At 41.3% G+C, this 19,401-nt stretch overlaps 2 protein-coding genes across 5 annotated transcripts; one reads left to right on the top strand and one right to left on the bottom strand.

The window, feature by feature from the left end:
- Nucleotides 1–250: 250 nt before the first annotated feature.
- On the top strand, nt 251–8,059 carry hmmr (hyaluronan-mediated motility receptor (RHAMM)). Its single transcript, XM_054597508.1, is given in 21 exon segments — nt 251–389; nt 493–591; nt 683–759; nt 857–934; nt 1,520–1,708; nt 1,845–1,931; nt 2,051–2,162; nt 2,278–2,343; nt 2,572–2,645; nt 2,737–2,807; nt 2,889–3,256; nt 3,353–3,501; nt 3,598–3,833; nt 5,340–5,456; nt 5,559–5,759; nt 5,848–6,353; nt 6,356–6,554; nt 6,656–6,728; nt 7,105–7,281; nt 7,392–7,545; nt 7,662–8,059. Coding segments are annotated over 21 exon segments (3,096 nt in total). The 5' UTR covers nt 251–343; the 3' UTR covers nt 7,679–8,059.
- Nucleotides 8,060–8,392: 333 nt separating this feature from the next.
- LOC129090325 (insulin-like) lies at nt 8,393–10,836 on the bottom strand. Of its 4 annotated transcripts, none has more exons than XM_054597939.1 (3): nt 10,658–10,836; nt 9,236–9,438; nt 8,393–8,567 (listed from the first exon to the last, which is right to left on the bottom strand). In XM_054597939.1, the coding sequence occupies exons 2-3, from the start codon at nt 9,423–9,425 to the stop codon at nt 8,422–8,424; spliced, it is 336 nt and encodes a 111-aa protein (XP_054453914.1). In that variant the 5' UTR covers nt 9,426–9,438; nt 10,658–10,836; the 3' UTR covers nt 8,393–8,421. The 4 variants fall into 4 exon arrangements, with proteins under 4 accessions (XP_054453914.1, XP_054453916.1, XP_054453917.1 ...); XM_054597941.1 differs by having other exon boundaries at nt 8,393–8,551; XM_054597942.1 differs by lacking the exon at nt 10,658–10,836 and adding an exon at nt 10,143–10,188 and having other exon boundaries at nt 8,393–8,551.
- Between the last annotated feature and the right edge of the window lie 8,565 nt (nt 10,837–19,401).

Raw genomic sequence — 19,401 nt, 5'->3', positions numbered from 1 at the left:
GCGTTATAGATAACAATGCATGGATGGATAGTATAAATACTACTAATACTTTATAAGTGTGAAGATGTACACGTTTAAACCAGTGTGTTGTGTTAGAAGGGGCCGCGTTCACACCAAAAGCGAAGAGGGGGAGGGGCTTATCTCCACGGAAACCGTTGTCAACGTCGTCATCCAGGACTGGCTTCCTATTGGCTGCGCCTACGTAAACGTTCGAGTGACGTTTTTTTGAAATTTCAGCGGCTGACTTGTTGTTGTGTGTCAGTGTGCGCGCTGCACCGCAGCCTCGTCCTCACGGTTTGTAAAATACCCCCCAAAAAAATAGTTTTACAAGCTGGAATAAAACATGTCTTTTGCAAGAGCTCCTTTGAAAAGGTTCAACGAGAACGTGGGTAAGTGACGTCCCCAAAGAGCCACAGCAGCATGCTACGTTAGCTTTAAGTAGCTCATGCTAGCTAACGCATGCTAACGCTAATGTTGTGCATTTGTCCGAAGGTTGTGCTCCTTCACCGGGGTCCTATGATGTCAAACCCGGGGAACTGAAGGGAGCAGCTTCCTTCGACAAATCTGATCGCTTCAGACTTGTAAAGGCAGGTGAGTACACGTGATAAGCAAACTGCAACCAGGAAATAACACGTTGAAGGTTAGCTTTTGTGCCATCTGTTTCCATTATCTGTACCTCCAGCCGCTCTGCCTCTACCATCCTCCTCCAGAAACGCCCTCATGTCACCTGTCCGCAGGACGATGTCGGTTGATGGTCTTGTAAGTTGTTTGTAACTATTCCTAATGGATGGTTCTGGTGCTCAAAAAGCTGCTGCTGTCATACAACTAACACAGTTGATTCATTTTAAAACCATAGGTTGAAGGTTCAAGTGTAAAGAAGGAGAAGAATGCCATGACCATGGAAAGGAAGCAGCAGAAACTCTTGGAGAAAGAGGTAGCTACAAGAATGTGTGTTTTCTGTTATCAATGGCTTCTGTCCTTTTTAGTCATTGTAGTATATCATTTGATATCAAAGGATGAAGGAAGATGTCCAGGTCCGTTGATGCAGTCGCAACAATTTCTTTATTGAATCAAATGCATCTGAAGTCATTCTGCGCAGAATGGAGCCCATACAGAGATTCAGCATGGACTGAGGCTCTCAGCCTTCAGTCTGACCTTTATATCTGTGTTGTGCATCCCCTCAATGTGCACAAAGGCAAAAAATCATTACATCATTCAGACACCTTGAAACATACACTTTTTGAAATACGTTCCTGAGAACCTAGAATCTTCCATCTGTGTAAACATCACTATAAACATCATGAGGTCATTATTAGGGCAGCTCCTAAGAACCCTGACTCTCAATATCACGCAGCATGCAACAACTTCATGGCCTCATTACAACAAGGTATAGCAGAATATGATAAAATACACTACATCATTGCTGAGCAACTGGTAAAACAGCAGATGTTTACATAGTCCTTGTTCTTAAAACTGAAGACGTTGAAGAGGTCATGACCTGAGCTTCGTTTCCTTCCAGATAAGGTGCCTGGTTCAGCAACGAGGGGAGCAGGACCGCCGCTTGGTGGGTCTAGAAGAGGAGCTGAAGAAGGTGGAGGCCAAGCTGCTGGCTGCAGTCAGGGAGAAGACGGGCTTTGTTGCCAATGTTACCACCCTTGACAGACAGCTGGTAGAGCTCAAGAAAGTCAACGAGTTCTTAAAAAACAAGGTGTGCTTGGTTTTGATGTTCATTTTTTGTATATTTAGAAATCCGGTCTTAATTACACGTTGATTGGTGTTAAAGGCACTTTTGTAATATTATCATTGCTGCATGAAAAGTGTGACTGAGTGCATGTCTTTTTTAGGTTTCTGCTGACACTACAAAAAAGAGAATACATTCTCTCACAATGGACTTGATGGAGGCCAGGAACACTTTGGATGTTAAAAACAAGGTAGACTTGTGTACACATCCTTTCTTTATTATTAAGTTAACAATCTCAATTAGTTTGATCATAGCTAATTTCAGCTGCAGTAGAGTGCTTATGTATTGTGTGTACGTGTGTGTGTCCAGGAGTTAAAGGTCCTGCAGATTAACACTGAAGGCCAAGTGAAAATGCTAGAAACTGACCTGCGAGCTGCCAAGGCTACCGTCACTGCTCTAAAGGACAGGAATAAAGACTTGGGTATGATTTAACAGCATCAGATAGTGCTATTAGCAAAACAAACATGCTTACATACATAGAGGAATAGCAGCCGATGAAGTAACCAGGGCTGTACTGTGATTTTTACTTTTTACAGAGGACCTTCATCAAGTTACCAAAACTCAGAATGATGAGCTGGAGAACGAGAATGCTAGATTGCATGGTGAGTTCTGTGTGTATGGCCTACTCCTTCCTTGACACACATTTAGTTGTTTACCCATAATGTCTAGAAAAAAATAATCTCTGGACTTTTTTCCAGATTTTTCAGCATGTCTTGTCCACATCAAGATGTATGCATGTCCGTATTAATGTAAAAAATAAACCCCACAGGTTACAGGTAACAGTGTTTCTGCGTGTGTGTGTGTGCCTGCCTGCCTGTGTTATTTTCCAGCTGTGATACGGGACCTAAGGGAGGAGATCAGAGTCGTAGAGGGATACCTAGATACAGCCAATGATCAGATCCAGGTATAAACTCCTCTTAAGAACAATTCTTACAAAAGTGGATTTTAAGTCATAGATTGTGAAAGGCATGCTTGACCTATTTCTGTGTTTGTAGGATCTCCGTTTGAAGCTCAGAGAGAAGACCCAGGAGAACACTGTTTCTGGTTCTCAGTTGGAGAAAGTAAAGTAAGCAAACGCCTAATGGTTCCTCCAAGCAAGTTTGATCTTAACTGTATACCATGACATTCATTTTCCACCTCTCCACAGGCAAATGGAGACTGACCTGGAGCAGCGCACTACTGAGCTTGAAACCATCAAAGGTGTGTTGAGGCAAAAAGAAGAGGAGGCACTGATATTCCAGCAAGCACAGCAGGCCTCGAAGGATGCTTTATTGGAGATGGAGAAGAAGTTGGAGAACCAAGAGCTGGAGCTTAAATCTTCCCAGATGTCAGCCAGTGACATGGAGGAGCAAATGGAGTTGGCCAACCAAAAAATTCAGGATTCTCAAGTAACAGTTCGACAGCAAGAGGCAGAGCTCGCTAGACTGAGGGAGGTGCTCAGAAGAACAGAGAAAGAGCTGGATGAGAGAGTGGCACATCTGGAACAGAGGTGTCTGTTCTCTGAGGAAGAGAGAAGTATGTTCAACAAGATCAACTTACAATGATAACTTAAGTTAAAAAATAAAATGACAGTTTTGTGATGCATATTTTGTGTATATGGTTTTGTTTTAGGCAAGACTCAGGAGGAGGGAATGAGGAGAGTGGAGGAGCTTAAAACAGAGCTCCTCTTGCTAAAGGAAACTAAAAAAGATGATAAAAATAATCAGATTCAGCTCCAGCAGGAACATGCTGCTCTTACCGAAGAACTGACAAAAGAAAAGGTTACACAATCTTTCTTGTCTCACATGACACATTCTTTTTTTAGATTCAGTGCACGATCACCTGAGCCGGGACTGACTCTTTCCTCTTTTCAACAGGCACTCGTGGACTCCCTGTCTGTGCTGGTGGAACAGGAGAGGGAGGAGGCAGAGGAGCGTCTGAGACACCTAAAGGAGGAGATGGAGGAGGTGCTGGGAGAGCTCGCTGTCTTGGAGGACCAGGAGGTGAGGAGCCAGGAGGTGGCGGAGAGGAGTCAGGAGTCCCTCCAGAGGCTGCAGGAGGAAAACAACGAGCTGGAGAGACAGCTGAGTGATACCAGGGCACTGTTGGAGAGGTGAGCAACCAAAGGCCAAGCATACTGATGAGATGTGCTGACAGAAAAAGTATTACGGTGAAGTCTAAAAGTCATACTTGCATTAACGATGTCTTCCTCGCTGAACTTCCAAAACAAAACCATTTTTGGGATTTGTTGCCACTGCCTGTTGTTACTATTTAGAGCCTGCGGCAGCTGGGAGCGTGTCCCAGAATACACTGAGCATAAAGTAAAGAAAAATAATTGACAGGTTGCCGGACCATCACAGCTCTGACACAGAGAGTCGGTCACTGTCTATTTTTGTGTAAGCCCAATTTCAATGATTGCAAGTAACCTCGCCACCTCTGAGGTGAAGCAGGGCACTAGTTGGAGGGAATCTTTTTATTTTTATTTTATCAGAAAGTTGAGAGTGGAGTCAGATAAAATAGTAGGATTGACACGCAACAAACAACCGAGAATGGCGGTGTTTCTATGTGCAACTTACAACCAGGCTGCAACTAATAGTTATTTTATTTGTCAGTTCATTATTTTGTCAGTTATTTTGAGGATTGATTGTTTAGTCTATAAAAATGCCTGAGCACAAGATGACCCCTTCCTGTTTTGTCCAACCAGCAGTCCAGCATTTAGTTTACTATCATACATGACCAATGATTGGAAGGTTACTTTTGAAATGTATGTTACAAATGACTAGTTACCCCGTTAAAGTGTTAAATGTAATTTAACTAGTTTAAGGTTACTTTAAAGTAATGTAAATTACGAGTATTGCATTTGATTACTTTTCTAAAAAAATGTTAATCTGGGTAATAAAGCTGGACAGTCCTTAAAACATAAATTGAAACCAGGCAGTGTTAACCTCTCAACAGTTCTCAACCCTAATTACTGTCAAACATTTATTCAAGTTCTTGGATATAGCTTGAGTTAAGATTGGAACAGAGCAGTTTACCAGATGTTATATTCTACATACAAGCATTTTCACCAAAAAGCATATACAACAATGACCCCTTTTGTTATCACAAACATTTTGATTAGTCACTGTAATGTAACTGCACATTTTCATCTCAGTTACTGTTACTGATTACAATTTTATTCATTTTGTAACTCGTCAAGGTAACTCTGTTACATGTAACTAATTACTTCCGAGCACTCCACATGACAACTATGGCAGCAAATTGCCAGATTTGAAAAGCTGGAAACCGTTTCATGTTTGGTATTTTGTCTTGTAAAATGGCGTTAACGGTTTGTTGATGACCAAAGTAGTTGCAGGTAAAATGTTCTCTCAATTGACTGTTTGGTGCATCAGCTCTACTGCATCACTCTGCAATTTCAGATATTCACTTGATGTATTGACAGGACCAGTATTTCAGAAATAAGGTATTTTTCAGAAATATTTATTGGTTTAAGGTACATGAAGAAGGTACAAAAGAATTAGATATCTGTCACGTTTAGAAAAGACTAAAACAAAAAAATGTAAAAGGTAATCTTTCTCTGATGATTAACACATCAAAACTGTGTGCTTTTAATTTTTAGTAAAAGCAATGATGTGGCCGCTTTGAAAGAGGAGCATTTATCTGCCATGACAGAACTCAGAGAGGCACATACAAACTCACTGAGCAAGATGGGAGACATTGTCACGGAACTGAAAAGGTGAGCACTCTAGTTGTCAGTATTCCTGGAATGTGAATTGGATTTGTGTTGGGGTTAAATTTCAGTCAACGTGTAGGCTTCACACACTGCTTGTCTTTTCAGCGCCAGAGAGGCTCTGCAGGGAGCAGAGATAAGGCAAAAAGAACTGGAAGCGGAGAAGGACCGACTGACGCAACAGATGAAGGAGGAGAAGGACAAAATGCTTCAACAGAAAGAGGAGGAGGTCAACAGATTGAAGGAGGGCTTAGAGGAGCACCAGGAGAGGCAGTTATCTGAGGCAAAAGCCAGGGAGGAGAATTCAAGGTGTGCTTCAAATTCACTTTGAGTCTGCATTGAAATACCTGTCACTTTTCCATCTTTTTTTATATTCTCTTTTTCCTTGACTTGATAGAAAGTTGCTGGAGTTGCAGACTTGCCTTGCACAAAAAGATGAGGAGATAAAGGCCATGGGGACGAGCCACGCTGCCCTGATCAATCAGCTACAGCAGGAGCTACAGCTGCAGACAAAAGACAGAGGAGAAGCACTGGGGCAACTAGAGGAACAGAGAAGTCTGCTCCAAAATGAGAATGAAAAAGCAGAGAAACTGCTAGAGGAGGTCAACCAGGAAAAAGGGGAAATAATAGAACAGCTCCAACAAGAAAGAGAAGAGAAAGCTAAAGTTCAGACAGCCCTTAAGGAGGAGAGGGGAGCATTGGAGGTTGAAAGAGAAGACCTCCAGCAAGTCAGGTCAGAGGTGCTCAAATTACAGGCCGAGCTTGAGAGAGTAGACGAGGAAAGGAAGAGTCTTGTGTCTCAAGTAGAACTCATAGAGCAGTCCAGGCTTGCTCTTGAAAATCAACTAAACATGGCAGAGCAGGACAGAAATCAGCATTGCCTGGATGAGGTTGAACAAGGGGTTTGATCTTCCAGGCCCAATTAGAACTTATGGAGGAGAAAACAGAGACTCTGCATCGGGAGTTGGAAGAATTAAGACAGGATGGACGGGCTCTGCAGGAGCAGGTGGAGGTACTGACTCAGGAAAAGGTTACACTGCAGTGGGAGTTGGAGGAGCAGCGGCAGGAACTTCAAAGACAAATAAATGAAGCACAGGAGAAAAGGTGAACAAGATTGGATTCTTAATGTCTACAATTTTGAGTCATGAGTTGTGCTTTCTTTTTACAATTGGCAAGATTTTAAATCCTCATTCCTTTCCTCTAAGCTCCCGAGTTTCAGAGACAGAACACTGGAGGAACCAATATGAGGAGCTGTTTGCGAAAGTCAGGCCCTTCCAGGTAAAGTCATTTCAACACCAAGTCGAATATGAAATGTCAGTATAGCCCAGATCAATTTTAACTAAAGCTGCACTAATCAATATTTCTATATTAAAAGTGGGAAAAAAAACTATGTGAAAGGTGTTTGTTGAAGTGAAGCTTCATCTGCAGTTTTAAGGAGCATTTTATTGTCTTTCAGCTCATTGTTTTGGTTTTACAGGCTCTCACTTTTGCTGTTTTAATTAAGTTTCACCGCTCTTAACAAACCTTGTTTCCAGCTCTATGTCAGTGGTGTTATATAACAGTTTCTTTGTATCCCCCACCAAAATGCCAAAACAATAAATTCATGCAGGTTTTAGTTTCCCTTTTTTATATTCATGCTGTTATGCGCCCACAGGAACAGCTCAATGCATTTGCAGCCGAGCGAAATGCACTACTCAATGTAAATGGAGTAAACCAGGAGGAGTTGAACAAGTTGTCCGATGCCTACGCTCGTCTGCTGGGCCACCAGAACCAGAAGCAGAAGATTAAACATGTGATGAAGCTAAAAGATGAGAATGTCACCCTAAAACAGGTGATACATGAGAGCAGCACTGAATGCTTTCCAAACCACATACACGTTTTGTCTCGATCTCAAGTGCCTGTACTTCATTCCCCTTTTCTCTTTTTGGGCTGTGTGTGTAGGAGGTGTCTAAGCTTCGGTCCCAGGTGAGCCGGCAGAGGAGTGATCTGGAGCAGCTGAAGTCGAAGCTCTCTGGTTCTCCTCGTCGCAGGTTTAATCCCAGCAAGGCTTTCCAACACGACAAGGAGAACAGGCGAACTGAAACCCTTGAAGAAGGTGCGTACTAAATTGCAACACAATGAAACCATATAGGGGCAGAACTTTTGAGATATGACAATATTTGATGAGAATTGCACAGTTATGTGATTTTTGTTCTTTGCTTGTTTTGTCAGGAAATCATTATGCATAATGGAGCTCCTCTGCCAGACAAGAACTGAAAACTAAATGAAATTTATTTGGTTTGGTCTTTTTAATACTTATCAACCTCTAATTTGTGTCAATCCTGTTAACCGGCTTCGTACTTGCTGCTGTTTTACAGCTTTTTGTTTCATAGAGAGTGATGATGTATGTATCTGTTTGGATTTTAAAAAGAAATGTTAAGAGATGACTGTATATGTGAGAAACTGAAAATAATGAGGAAATGGATGGTTGTGAGTCTACAAACAATCCAGAGAACAATAGCAATCAGCATTAGAATAGGAGATACTTTTAGCAATTCCTAGGGAAGCAGAGCCAGCAGCTTCTTTTTAAATCATTCTTCTTGGTAAATAAAGCTAGATTTTTAATACACTTAAACAAAAGTGTTACTGAGATTTATTTACTCCCCATGTGTAATAATGCTTTGTACAAAGCCTTTTTTGTTTTGCTCTTCTCGGTCATGTCTGTCCTTAGCCAGTAGAAGGCACTCTAGGACTGCAGCCACAGGTTGGAGCACAGCAAAAAGCCATTCCAACCCGTGTTTCATCCACACTATATAGCCGCTACAAAAAACACAACTTCACAATCTTTGTAGAGAGGAGCCTTGGGTTATGGATCATGAACCTTTATTTCCTTCAGTTGATAAGACATAGCCAGCAAGTATTGGGCCAGAAATTGACCTTTTTTTTTTTTTTTTTTACAAGCCATGAGTGGTGCTAGTAGTGGAGTGACGAGTCAGTCGCAGTAGCCCTCCAGGTGGTAGATGCTGCATGGCTTATGGCAGCACTGCTCCACGATGCCTCTCTTCACCTTGGGCTCTCCACGGCCGGACAGAGCCTTCCACAGCTGCTGCTCCTGTCTGGCCCTTTGAGACAGGAACCCTTATGAAATGGAGAAAGTTTCCATAGCCACGTGTTAAGAAGTCCTGGTGTTGCTGTACAAACCTCCAGTTCCTTAAACTACCATTTAAATTCTTCACACTTTAATCGTGACTTAATGGCTCGGTAATCAGATTTCCCTTATCCATTTAGCCTTGTTAACCTTCACTTCAAGTTGAGATATGATGGAGCTCCAACAGAGGATTATCATGGCTTGCACCTCTAAAGTTAAATTCAAAACATCAATAAATAGAAGCGGAACATCCAAATAATGCCTTGTAGGTTTTTGGAGATTTCGCAAGGTTTGTGGTTATTGGAGATGTTAAAAGCGACAATGTGAAACCAAAAGCCGAGCCACACCACTGAATTCAAACGAGGCCAGTGACAGGCTTTGCACACTAATGATGGTTCGGACAAATACATAGTTTAAGTTTCCAGCCTGTTGTCTTGAAACATTTTTTCCTCCAGCTAGGATCCAAATTGGCATTCTCATTAGACTGAGTCTGAACTTTGAACATGGTGGGCAGAGACGCAAAGCCACCCTGACGTGTCTGGAGCAATGTCACACTGGTCCTCTCTGAACTCCCACCGCCAAGGGGACAATTACAACCTCATTTACACAAGTCAAACAGAAGAAGTCGAAACGGTTCCCACAGTTAACATGGCCTCACCAAGCAGATGTTCCAAATCCCGCTTGCGGGGTCTGTTTGGACTGTAGAAAAAGCCCCGCTCGCCACATATGAAGTAGAGGGTGTCCACCAGGTGGGAGCCACACAGGTGCGCGGCGGGGGCCGGGGACACCGCTGGAGAGTAGAGGGCCAGCAGGAACAGCAGGGACACTGCACATGGTACCCTGGCCATACGAGTGAGGCCTCTTGGAAAGAACACATAAAGACAAGATCAAACATAAAATGGTACACATCTGATCCATTTTCTATCATGCTAGATTTCAAAGACAAATAGTAGAACTGAATCCACCCTTCAATATTTAATACCTCAAGGCAATATGGTTGAAAGCCAAAGGGATGAAGTGATGTTCAAATTTGATCAGACCTTTCTAGATGACACTCGGGTATTACAAGACCACTTTCTTTTAATAACTTTAGATATATTTTTACGATGTTCCTGTGAAATACTACCAAAAAGCTTGAGGCTTTGAGAGTATAATAACTCGGAGAAAACATTGAGGGCACGCAGCAACACCCCAACCTCAAATACGCTTTGAAGTGAACCGAAAACTAAACAATTCATTATTTCATTGGAAAATCAAAGGCCAGGGATGAAAAACTTCGGTGAAACGAGGTCTGCAGAAAAGTCATTGGATGATATTTGACTCAAATCTCTAAATCTGACAATTAGTTTGAGCCAAAGCGGGCGATGTCAAAGATTAAGAAAAGTGATGGGTGCGAAAAATTCCATCTTCGTGACCTAGGTTGACTTCAAGCTTTTATTTACTGAGGTGATTCTGAATTCCTGAAATAATTGGATAGTCAACACAAATGTCCAACATCTAAAAAGATAACATACAGTTATTTTGGCAAAGTGCCATCTATTACAAGCAAGAAAGAAAATCCCTACATCGTCACCGTGGATACTGTCAGGGGATCTTCAAGGTCACGCCGCACCTTGCTCTCCAGTTTAGCCGTTAAAGTGCTCAGGAGTGCGAATGATCTGTCCAAGATTACGGACTTGTCATTAGTGTTATTAGTCAAATCCCATTTGTGATGGATACTCTCCAGAGCTGGAAGTTCGGCTCCTGTTTCAAGGTGAAAAACACATTTAGCAGTCATTTGGAAACTATATAGACCTTTTGTGGACATCGTATAGTGCACTGCAGATTATTGGATTGAAGATGAATCATTTTAACAGTGTCTTTAACAATGCACCTGTGCCAGGCATTACAGCATTGGCAGAGCTCTCTATCTGGCCAGCCACTCCTCTATCACTCTTGGCTGAGTGCCAGGCTCCTTGGCACAGTAGATTGGTTGAATTATAGATCCTGCCTGTGCTACTCTTTACTTTCATCCCTGGTTATTGAACATATAAATTTTCAAAACTGGAAATCTTGAGGGAATACAGAGAGACATGCTTACCTGTGTTTGAGGCCTCAGTGCAGCAGAGCAGTTGGTAGTTACAAATGAAAAGAGCCAAGGCCTATTAAGGTTCAGAGAACGTCACCACCCGGCTGACTTTCTCCTTTATAACTCCACCTGGGAGGTGAGAGAGCCCTGTCACCCAGAACGATACCCAATTCAAACCCTGCTGTCCTAACTGGCACTGCTCCCGCGCTGACAAACACCATATGTCATGTTCTGATCACATAGTGTAGATTAGAGCACTGCCAAGCCTGTCACTGATCACTAGTGGTGGGTTTAAGGCGGAGCTGCGTACATGAGTCAAGAGGCAACTGTGAGAAGTTATTTACTCGATCAGTCCGCCTTATCTCACAGTCTTACAGGATCTTAAAAAAAAAACTATGCCTATAAGTAAGTAATGTAAGAAAGTAGAATATTAAAATACGCAGTCCAGAATAATAATTAAATGTCATTACAGTGTCTAAAAAACTACAAAATGTTTTGTTCAGAAGCATATGGCTAGTTTACACTTTCCTGAATGCATTGAGTTGTGTTAGTGTGGCAATATATTCAGATAATGCATAATGCATCAATACTAATCTCTAAAAATGATATTGCTCAGATAAAAAGCTACTGTTTCACAAAATTTAATAAGTCACACATTTTTTTTTTGATTTAGCTTTCGATTAAAGCCTTGGTTTTTTGCATAGGTTTTGACCTGTCTCCTGTCATGTGCAGCAGCTGTTCTATTTAATTGTAGTGTGCCTACAGTATCTGAGGGTGGGCTGACTGTAGATGAAAGATGACACACTGTATAATTTTTTTTCAATTTTTTTTTTTCCGCCGGGGGCATTTGTTTTAATAATTTTTTTTTTTTTTTTTTTTTTTTTTTTTTTTTTTTTTTAATAATTTTTTTTTTTTAATACTGTATTCCTACAGTATCTGAGGGTGGGCTGACTGTAGATGAAAGATGACACACTGTATAATTTTTTCTCAAATGATGGCTCAATTGTCAAGGAACCCGGAGGAAGCAGCACAGCACTGTGCAATCACCTCTTTGCTTGTGTAGTTTAATTTAACTGTTAAAATTAAGTATTGGAAGGTGCCACTCTTGACAGTGTGTTTTGGTAATGTAATGCCCTGTGAAAAAACAAGTATAACAAAGAGCATATCCAGGAGACTTGAAATGAGGAAAATATCAACTGACTCAACATATTTAAATAAATAAACAGTGATGCAGGGGTACCTTCATTTTTTTACTAATGATTTTCATTTTTGGGCGTATAAAATATTATAACGTAGACATGGTGAATGTTTATATATATTAGGGATTTACCATCGGCAATAAAGCCCTTATTTTGTATAGCCATTTAATACTAAGTTCAATTGTCACTAAAAAAAATGCATTTTATACCATGTACAAACCAGAATTTGCTCCTTTTGGGGGCAAAAAACCCCCATAAAACATCTTAAAATTGAATAAAGTTAGTACCTTTTCATTGTGTATGGAGCGGTGGTAGGTATTCCATCATTCAGTGACCCTCAGGGGTCAGTTCTGTGGTTTTCAGCTGCAGGAAATAGAGGTGCATGTTCATGAGTACAGTATCAGCTGAGCTGTCCTAGGACTAGGAATAATTCATAAAATGTGTCACATTCCCCTTTTAGCTGTCATTGCAGCATTGAATTTAAAGGTATTCGCCAGCTGCATGTTCACCTTGAAAAAGCTCCTGTGCTCAATAAATCCAAGAACATTTTAATAAGAGTGACCTGAAGAACTCTTAAAACCACAAAATCTTGAGATTGATAGAGCTGTCACATATAATAGCCCCACCATCAAGCTTTATCATGGTCCCCTTTCTGCATATGTCTAAATACAGTAGATGGCTCAATCTGCCTGCTTGTTGCTTTTCTATGCATTTTTCACTGGAAGTTGGCTACAACAACATAAATGCTGGACAAATAATCTTTTACAGAAATGCCAGCAGGGGTATACTTACATTTAGAGAGAGATGTTTAAAAATTGGATTTCTGCTCTGCTTCTTACAGTACATACCCTTTGAAAGAGGAAAATGCAATACACTTGCATTCTGACCTCTTACTGAGATTAATATCTAATCCAATCTAGACATTACAGATATAAAAGTAAATGCAATATGAACAATAGAGCCACACCAAGGCAGTTTTTAATGTTGCATTCAAGTAAAGACAAGTGCTCCCATAGGGTGCTGCAGGAATAAGTCCTAAAACCATGAAATGAGTAACCATTTTTGCAATTCTGGTTTCCTTGACTTGAAGTAAATCGGTCGCCTTCTTAATAGGTTTTTGTTTAGATGCCTGAAATAAGGTATGTGGTTTACACAAGATTAAAATGTTTTGTTCCATCATATTAAATATGTCAGTAGATACCCTTTTAATGAATTTTCAGTGTCTTGAAAAAGGCTGCTGCTAACAATTGGCCAAATAAGACAAAAAAAACGTCATCAGTCCAACTAGTTAGTTTTTACAGTCTTGTTATGTGTTCTCACGCTCATGCGCCGTGGTGTAGTTCATTAATAGCCTAACATTAGATTTTAACTTCTGTCGATTGCATTTACGTTGAAGATTATCTTGCTTAACGAAACGTGTAAGTACTATAAACTTGTATTTGTGACAGAGCAAATTTTCTGCAATATTCCAAAATCCAAGGGAAAATCCCATCGGCTTTTTGTTGAGGGAACCAGTGAGATTCTTACTTCAGGGGTATCCTACAAATACATGTCATCCCTGCACCAATCTTTTCGATTTGTCACTTTTTTATTCATATCTCATGCTTGTTGCACTGTTTGAATAGATGACAAAGGGAGTCAAGCTTCAGGATTTTATAGAAATGATAAAAACCTCCATTTTTTGTCTGATGTCAGCTTGTGGAGTAATGTATTGGTACCAGGGTTGCAGAGCCTTCATTAGGTAAATATAATAATAAACTGTAAAACAGGGGGTTTATCCTGATGTAATATATTTGACTGTAAATGCTGTTTTACAGTACAAAATATATTCTGATGGAATTGGAAATTAAATGTTGGTTACTCCTGACTGTAGATTTAATCATAGGCCTCTTGATATATATATAATATACGTTTTAATTTGATGAAGGAACAAGACAGAAAACCAGAAAGCCAAAAGTTTTTCATGTGGGAATTTTCCCCAGCACCATCAGAGACTAATTAACCCCAAGTTCAATTTGGGGAATAAAAAATGTTTCTAATGAGTGATCTTGTAACTTTTTAGTGTTTTTGATGTGTGATATCATTTTATCAAGCTAGAATGATGAAATACTATTTTAATACATAAAACCACCCTAGGATCCATGTGTTTTTAAAGCAGCTTTTGGGTACTGCAGAAATGAGGTGACGTTAATTTCCCTCAAATGACAGGAGGAGGGAGGATAGGTCTTTCAACCCCTTGCAAAGCAAAGGAGGGTCTTTGGAGGACTGATAAAAGAGAAGGGAAGAAAGCCATCCAGCACTCTGGCACTGCCATGTGAGAAGGTGTTAAATGTAGAAGTAGGAAAGGTCCAACTTTGCCATGCTTTGAAACTTGTCCCCCTAGGGAACCAAGCAGAGCGACAAGAGCTGCAAACAACAGGCACATCCTTCTCGCCCCGGTCGCATGGCTGCTTCAAACGCGCACATCAAATAGCAGAGGACTGGCAGACGCCCTAGACATGCAGAGGCAGACAGACTGGGTGGAAAGTCGGCTGGGTCCCTAAGGTGGGAGTTGCGTAACTCGTCTTCTCTTCTACTGCGTTTGAGGAGATAAAAGGGAGTGAGGAGTTCAGCCCAGTGAAATGTTGTTAATCTGCTCTGATGGTGAGGCCTTTTCATTCCCATAATTATCCCCGACTTTCTGTGGATGGAAACTGATGAGACTTGGAACATCAAAAAAAAAAATCGTTGACTTACGCAAGAGACACAACAGAAACAGCTTGGATCATTATGTTTTTATGTGAGAGTTTGAACCATAAGAAGGCAGAAGTAATGAGATGGATTTCCATAAGTCAACTTTTAGAGCTGGATACTGATACAAAGGCTCCACAAAGATTCAACTGTGCTTAGATGGGGCAAATCTTTGAAAACCGAAAAAATCGAGGAAAAGAGAAAGACTCAAAAAAAGTGTTCAAAATAAAGGAACTTTTTTGAAATCCTTGGCAAGGGCAAACAGTTTGGGATTCTGGCAGGTCAAGAGGCCCTGTCATATGCAAACATTGTCTCATGCATGTGTGCTCGTACGCACAAAAAGACAGACTGGACACGGCCGCCTGTTCTGGACACTGCCCTCCATGCACGTCACGTCACAGCCTGCTGGCTCAGATCCATGACAGAACCCAGCAGAGTTTCAGAAATAGCGTGTGTGTATGAAAGAGAGATACCGTGATTGAGAGGGAGAGGGCTGCCCTGGTGTCTGCACTCTCCTGTCCTGCCACTGACAGTCGCTAATCCAGTACTAACCTCTGTCATGACCTACTTTGCTATGCCACCTCTTGCTGGACCCCTACACACACACACACACACACACACACACACCACCCACACACACACACACACACACACACACACACACACATAGTTATAATGAATAAAAAGAATGAAATCTCCTTATAATTCAAGACATTTTTTTTTTTTTAAACTGTACTTCCTTCATAGCACACACACTTTTACACACACATACGCACGGACATTCGAGCAGATTAGAAATTCGAGGTTGACAGGTTGTGTTGGGGAACAGAGCTTTGTAAGAAGCCAGGTTTGACAGCTGAGAAAATGACTACATGTTATAAATGTGACAAGTCCCCAAGAGAGAGGTGAGGCAGGACAGAATGATGGCCAGTTTGATTTTCAGGCCAGAAAATAGATTCTATTTAAACCCTCATGTGACCGGCCTTTTTCGAGTTGAGCTCCGCGCGAGACAAGAGAATTTCATTTAGAACTGACATTTTTCTAGTTTGCGTGAGGCGTCATTTTGTTTGATGGATTGATACGAGAGCGACTTGCCTCCTCTCTGAAGGGATTTTTTTTTTTTCTTCTTCACACCACATCTGAAGGGAGAAGGTTGTTGTGTCTCTTTGTACTGCAACCCTCCCAACTGGATATTATCACCCTTCAATGCTTAGATGAGTAGTATCAGCTTGAGATGTGCATGATAGCTTACATTTCTCATTGGAAGAGGGTGTTGATGCACTTTGAGCTTGGGATTGATGTGATACAGACTTTGTCTTGTTGATGTCTACAGCATTCAAAATCAGTTTTACGACTGCACCTATTTTAGGACTTAGAGACTGCAGCCATGCTATTATAATAATAATAATTAAGCCTTTATTAGTCCCACAATGGGGAAATTCAGTTCTCTGCATTTGACCCATCCCGGAGGAGCAGTGGGCTGCAATGAAGCACCCGGGGAGCAATTTTGGGGTTAGGTGTCTCACTCAAGGACACCTCGGCACGTTGCCTGTGGAGGGGTTCGAACCACCGACCTTGTGGTTGCAAGTCAAGCGCTCTACCTCATGTGCCACAGCCGCCCCTATTGAGCTAACAAAGGCATGCTAACATGCTTACAACACTAATTTGCTAGTGTCAAGCAGGAAGCCTTAAATGTTTGCCATCTTCACCAACTTGGTTAAGTGTGTTAGCACGCTAAGGTTGCTATTTAGCACTTAACACAAAGTACAGGTGAGGCTGATGGGAATGTCTGTATTTTGCAGGTATTTGCAGAAAGGGGACATTTTGACCCGATGATGGCGCTACAGGAAAAGTGAAGGGACCACCAAAGTGATTAAATCCATCCTGAGGGAGACATGGCTGTCCGTACCAGATTTCATGCCAATCCATCAACTTGTTAGATATTTCAGTGTGGACTGACTGACCGGCTGACATTGCCACTGACATTGCCATTGATACTGCTATCAAAATAGCAGTATCTTTCCAAGAGTGTTACATGCTAGAATATTGCTGGTTATTTCGGTGTCAGCGTGTGTATATAATGATAATACAATTTATTTTTTTGTTACTTTCTATCCCGATTCACCTTGTAGTCACGGTGTAAGATGGAGTGATAATATGAGGGTTATAGCAAAGCTGTACACAGCTCCAAATAAGAATGCTCTTGTGTGTCTTTGTGTGTGTGTCTGTGCATGTTTGCACAAATCAATACGCCTGGTATCACCCCCCCTGGATCTGCCCCCCTCCCTTGCTTTTAGAGATAAAGTAGAGAAAGCAGACCCACAGCCAGACATATGAGTGGGATTAACAACAGGTGCTTATTTGGGAGAAGAAAAGGTGCCAGAGCTAAAGATAGAGGGATTTCAACATTTTCATTATTTGGTGGAGGATGTGTACAGCAGGCACTGTCAGGTAAAAGGTCAGAATCAATCAATCCAATGTTCTCAGCCAACCTGGCCTAAATTGCATATTGACTTAGTGTAACGGTCTCCAACCGCTGGATTAGATGCACCCCGACAACTTTAATGCTACAGTGGAGCTTTTCTGGAGAGGTATCTATATGCCGTTATTAGGTATCCCAGGGAGTTTGTGTTGATGTTGCTAAGCCCCAGTTGTTCATCTCACTCCTTACCGCGCTATCTCTTGCTCTAAAACTTTCTCTCATGCATTGTGCAAATGCGAGTGAGAGAGGCGCTGGTGGTTATATGGAACAGAATGCCAAAACATATCGATGTTTGTGTAGGCATGCAAATGTATACCTGACACCTGGGACTTATCTCAATCTGTAACTGTCTGCTATCTGCTGCAGCTGTCAGCGCGATATATATAAGTAGTGTGCAGAGAGGGGCTTTACGTTGCCTTGTTGGCTTCCACTGAATTCCCATATAGCATGTTGAATAGTACGCACTACAGCTTTGATATGTTGATGAGACCCTTTCATGTTGTGTGTGTATCGGTGTGTGTGTCTGGGCGTGTGTTTTGCTCTTTTGCTCGACAGGAAAAAGGAGATGCTTCAGAAGTGTTGTCCTTTCATGCCAGAGTCCTCTTTTGACTTAAGAGGATCTTAACATTTCATTGTGGCTTGCCGCAGATAAAGATTGAATTATCTGTGTTCTCCTTAAATCCCCATTCAATCTTTTTTTAACCAGGATGAGAGATTTTGTCTGTGGCGCCCCGAGGGATGTGTACCCCGCTGTTTGGTAATATCTGAAATTAATTCCTCCAGCCGTCCCAGTTGTGCCTAAACAATTCAAGGGCAGTGTTAGATCCACAAATTGAGAATTTACTGAAAGGCCTTTGTGCCACAGCCAGTGATAGCGTTTTTTGTTAAGGATAATTCCATTTATCATTACCGTGTCCTCGGACAAACTGGTTCGTATTGACCAAACAACAAACTATATGTGACGCCCAATCGCAAGAGTTGTTACCCATTAATGGGAGTAGATTTTTGCCCAGTGTTGGAGAAAAAGAAATGTGAAGGTAATTATTTGAAGTGAAAGCACAGGACTCCCCTTTGAGCTGCCGCAAAGACAGATTCAAGGAACAGAAGGCAGGGTGGGAATGTAGAAAGGTGAAAACAGAGGACTCGGAGTTTTCTTGATACCGCGCATGAATACTTAATTCTTTCCAGGTAAGGCTTGCTCCATAATTCAACAGTATCTGGACCCTGAGCTTCTTATCCACACAATATTACCACTTTACACACACACATATATTCACCCTGTACGCTGTGTGATTGGCCTTTGCCCTGGTTCAGTACATGGCTGTCTCGGGATGCGAATCCTTCTGAATGCAGATTCTGCATCATGGTCATTATTTAATCTGCAAATATAACAAACAGAGACAAGGCTAATAGAGATTGGCAGTTATGCCTTTAGAAGAGGTTAAAAGGGCTTCCTGTCCAGGTCTGTATTGTATTTGATTGGTCTCAATAGTTCCTTTCAGGGTAAGTAGAAGTAAAAGTTTTCAATAAAACTGAAATGAAAGTGATACAGTTTTGCCTTTTGTAGCATTTTAAACGATTTACTCAAACACTCAAATCAGTTTATTTATTTCTTGAGGGCAGCTCAGCGAGAACTTTGAAATATTTGTATTGGGAATGTGTTTGCAAGCAGTGGCTTATTTACACATCGAGAGGACATGAGCAACATTAGCATTCGTTTGAAGTTCTGTTGGTGTCCAGTTGATGAATGTTAGTCCAATATTCAGCTCTGTTTCAGTGCCTTCCTGAGAGAAAAAAAAAAAAGCCTGGCACTTTAGCTGCTAAAGGCTGTGTTCACCTGCTAGTCGCTAACATTGTTGGTCTGCTGTTTAATGCTGGTCAGTCACCGTATGTTGGGTTTCTCATAGTTGTCTGTCTGAATAAAGTTAAAGCTGCAGGCATCCAGGCAAATGGAACCAAAAGAGTTAAGGAGCGGGCCACTCAACCAAAACAATCAGTAAAATGATGTTTAAAAGCTTTGTTTAGCTGAGAGGAACTGCAGAGTTGGGGAATAATTAATTGTGGGTTTATCGGCACAAGCAATGATTTTAACAAACACATAGTCATTGTTGATATAAGAATATTGTTTAGAGCAGCTTGAAGTTTTTGGTTTCGTTTGTGGTTTATGATGGTTTGTAAGCACTTGCACATTAACCACGTTTGGCCTTGGAGTGTCATTCCTGTGGGTGGTGAACTTTTTGGCTGACAACACTAATAGTCTGTTCAAACCAAGGACAATTACATAGGAAGTGACAGGAAATCAACAGCATAAAGTGACTACAAAATAACACACTTTCGGTACTCCC

This window comes from Anoplopoma fimbria, chromosome 4 (assembly GCF_027596085.1).
Source record: "Anoplopoma fimbria isolate UVic2021 breed Golden Eagle Sablefish chromosome 4, Afim_UVic_2022, whole genome shotgun sequence".
Taxonomy (NCBI): Eukaryota; Metazoa; Chordata; class Actinopteri; order Perciformes; family Anoplopomatidae; genus Anoplopoma; species Anoplopoma fimbria.
Note: the sequence above shows the minus strand (reverse complement) of the source record. Positions and strands in the feature narration are given on the sequence as shown.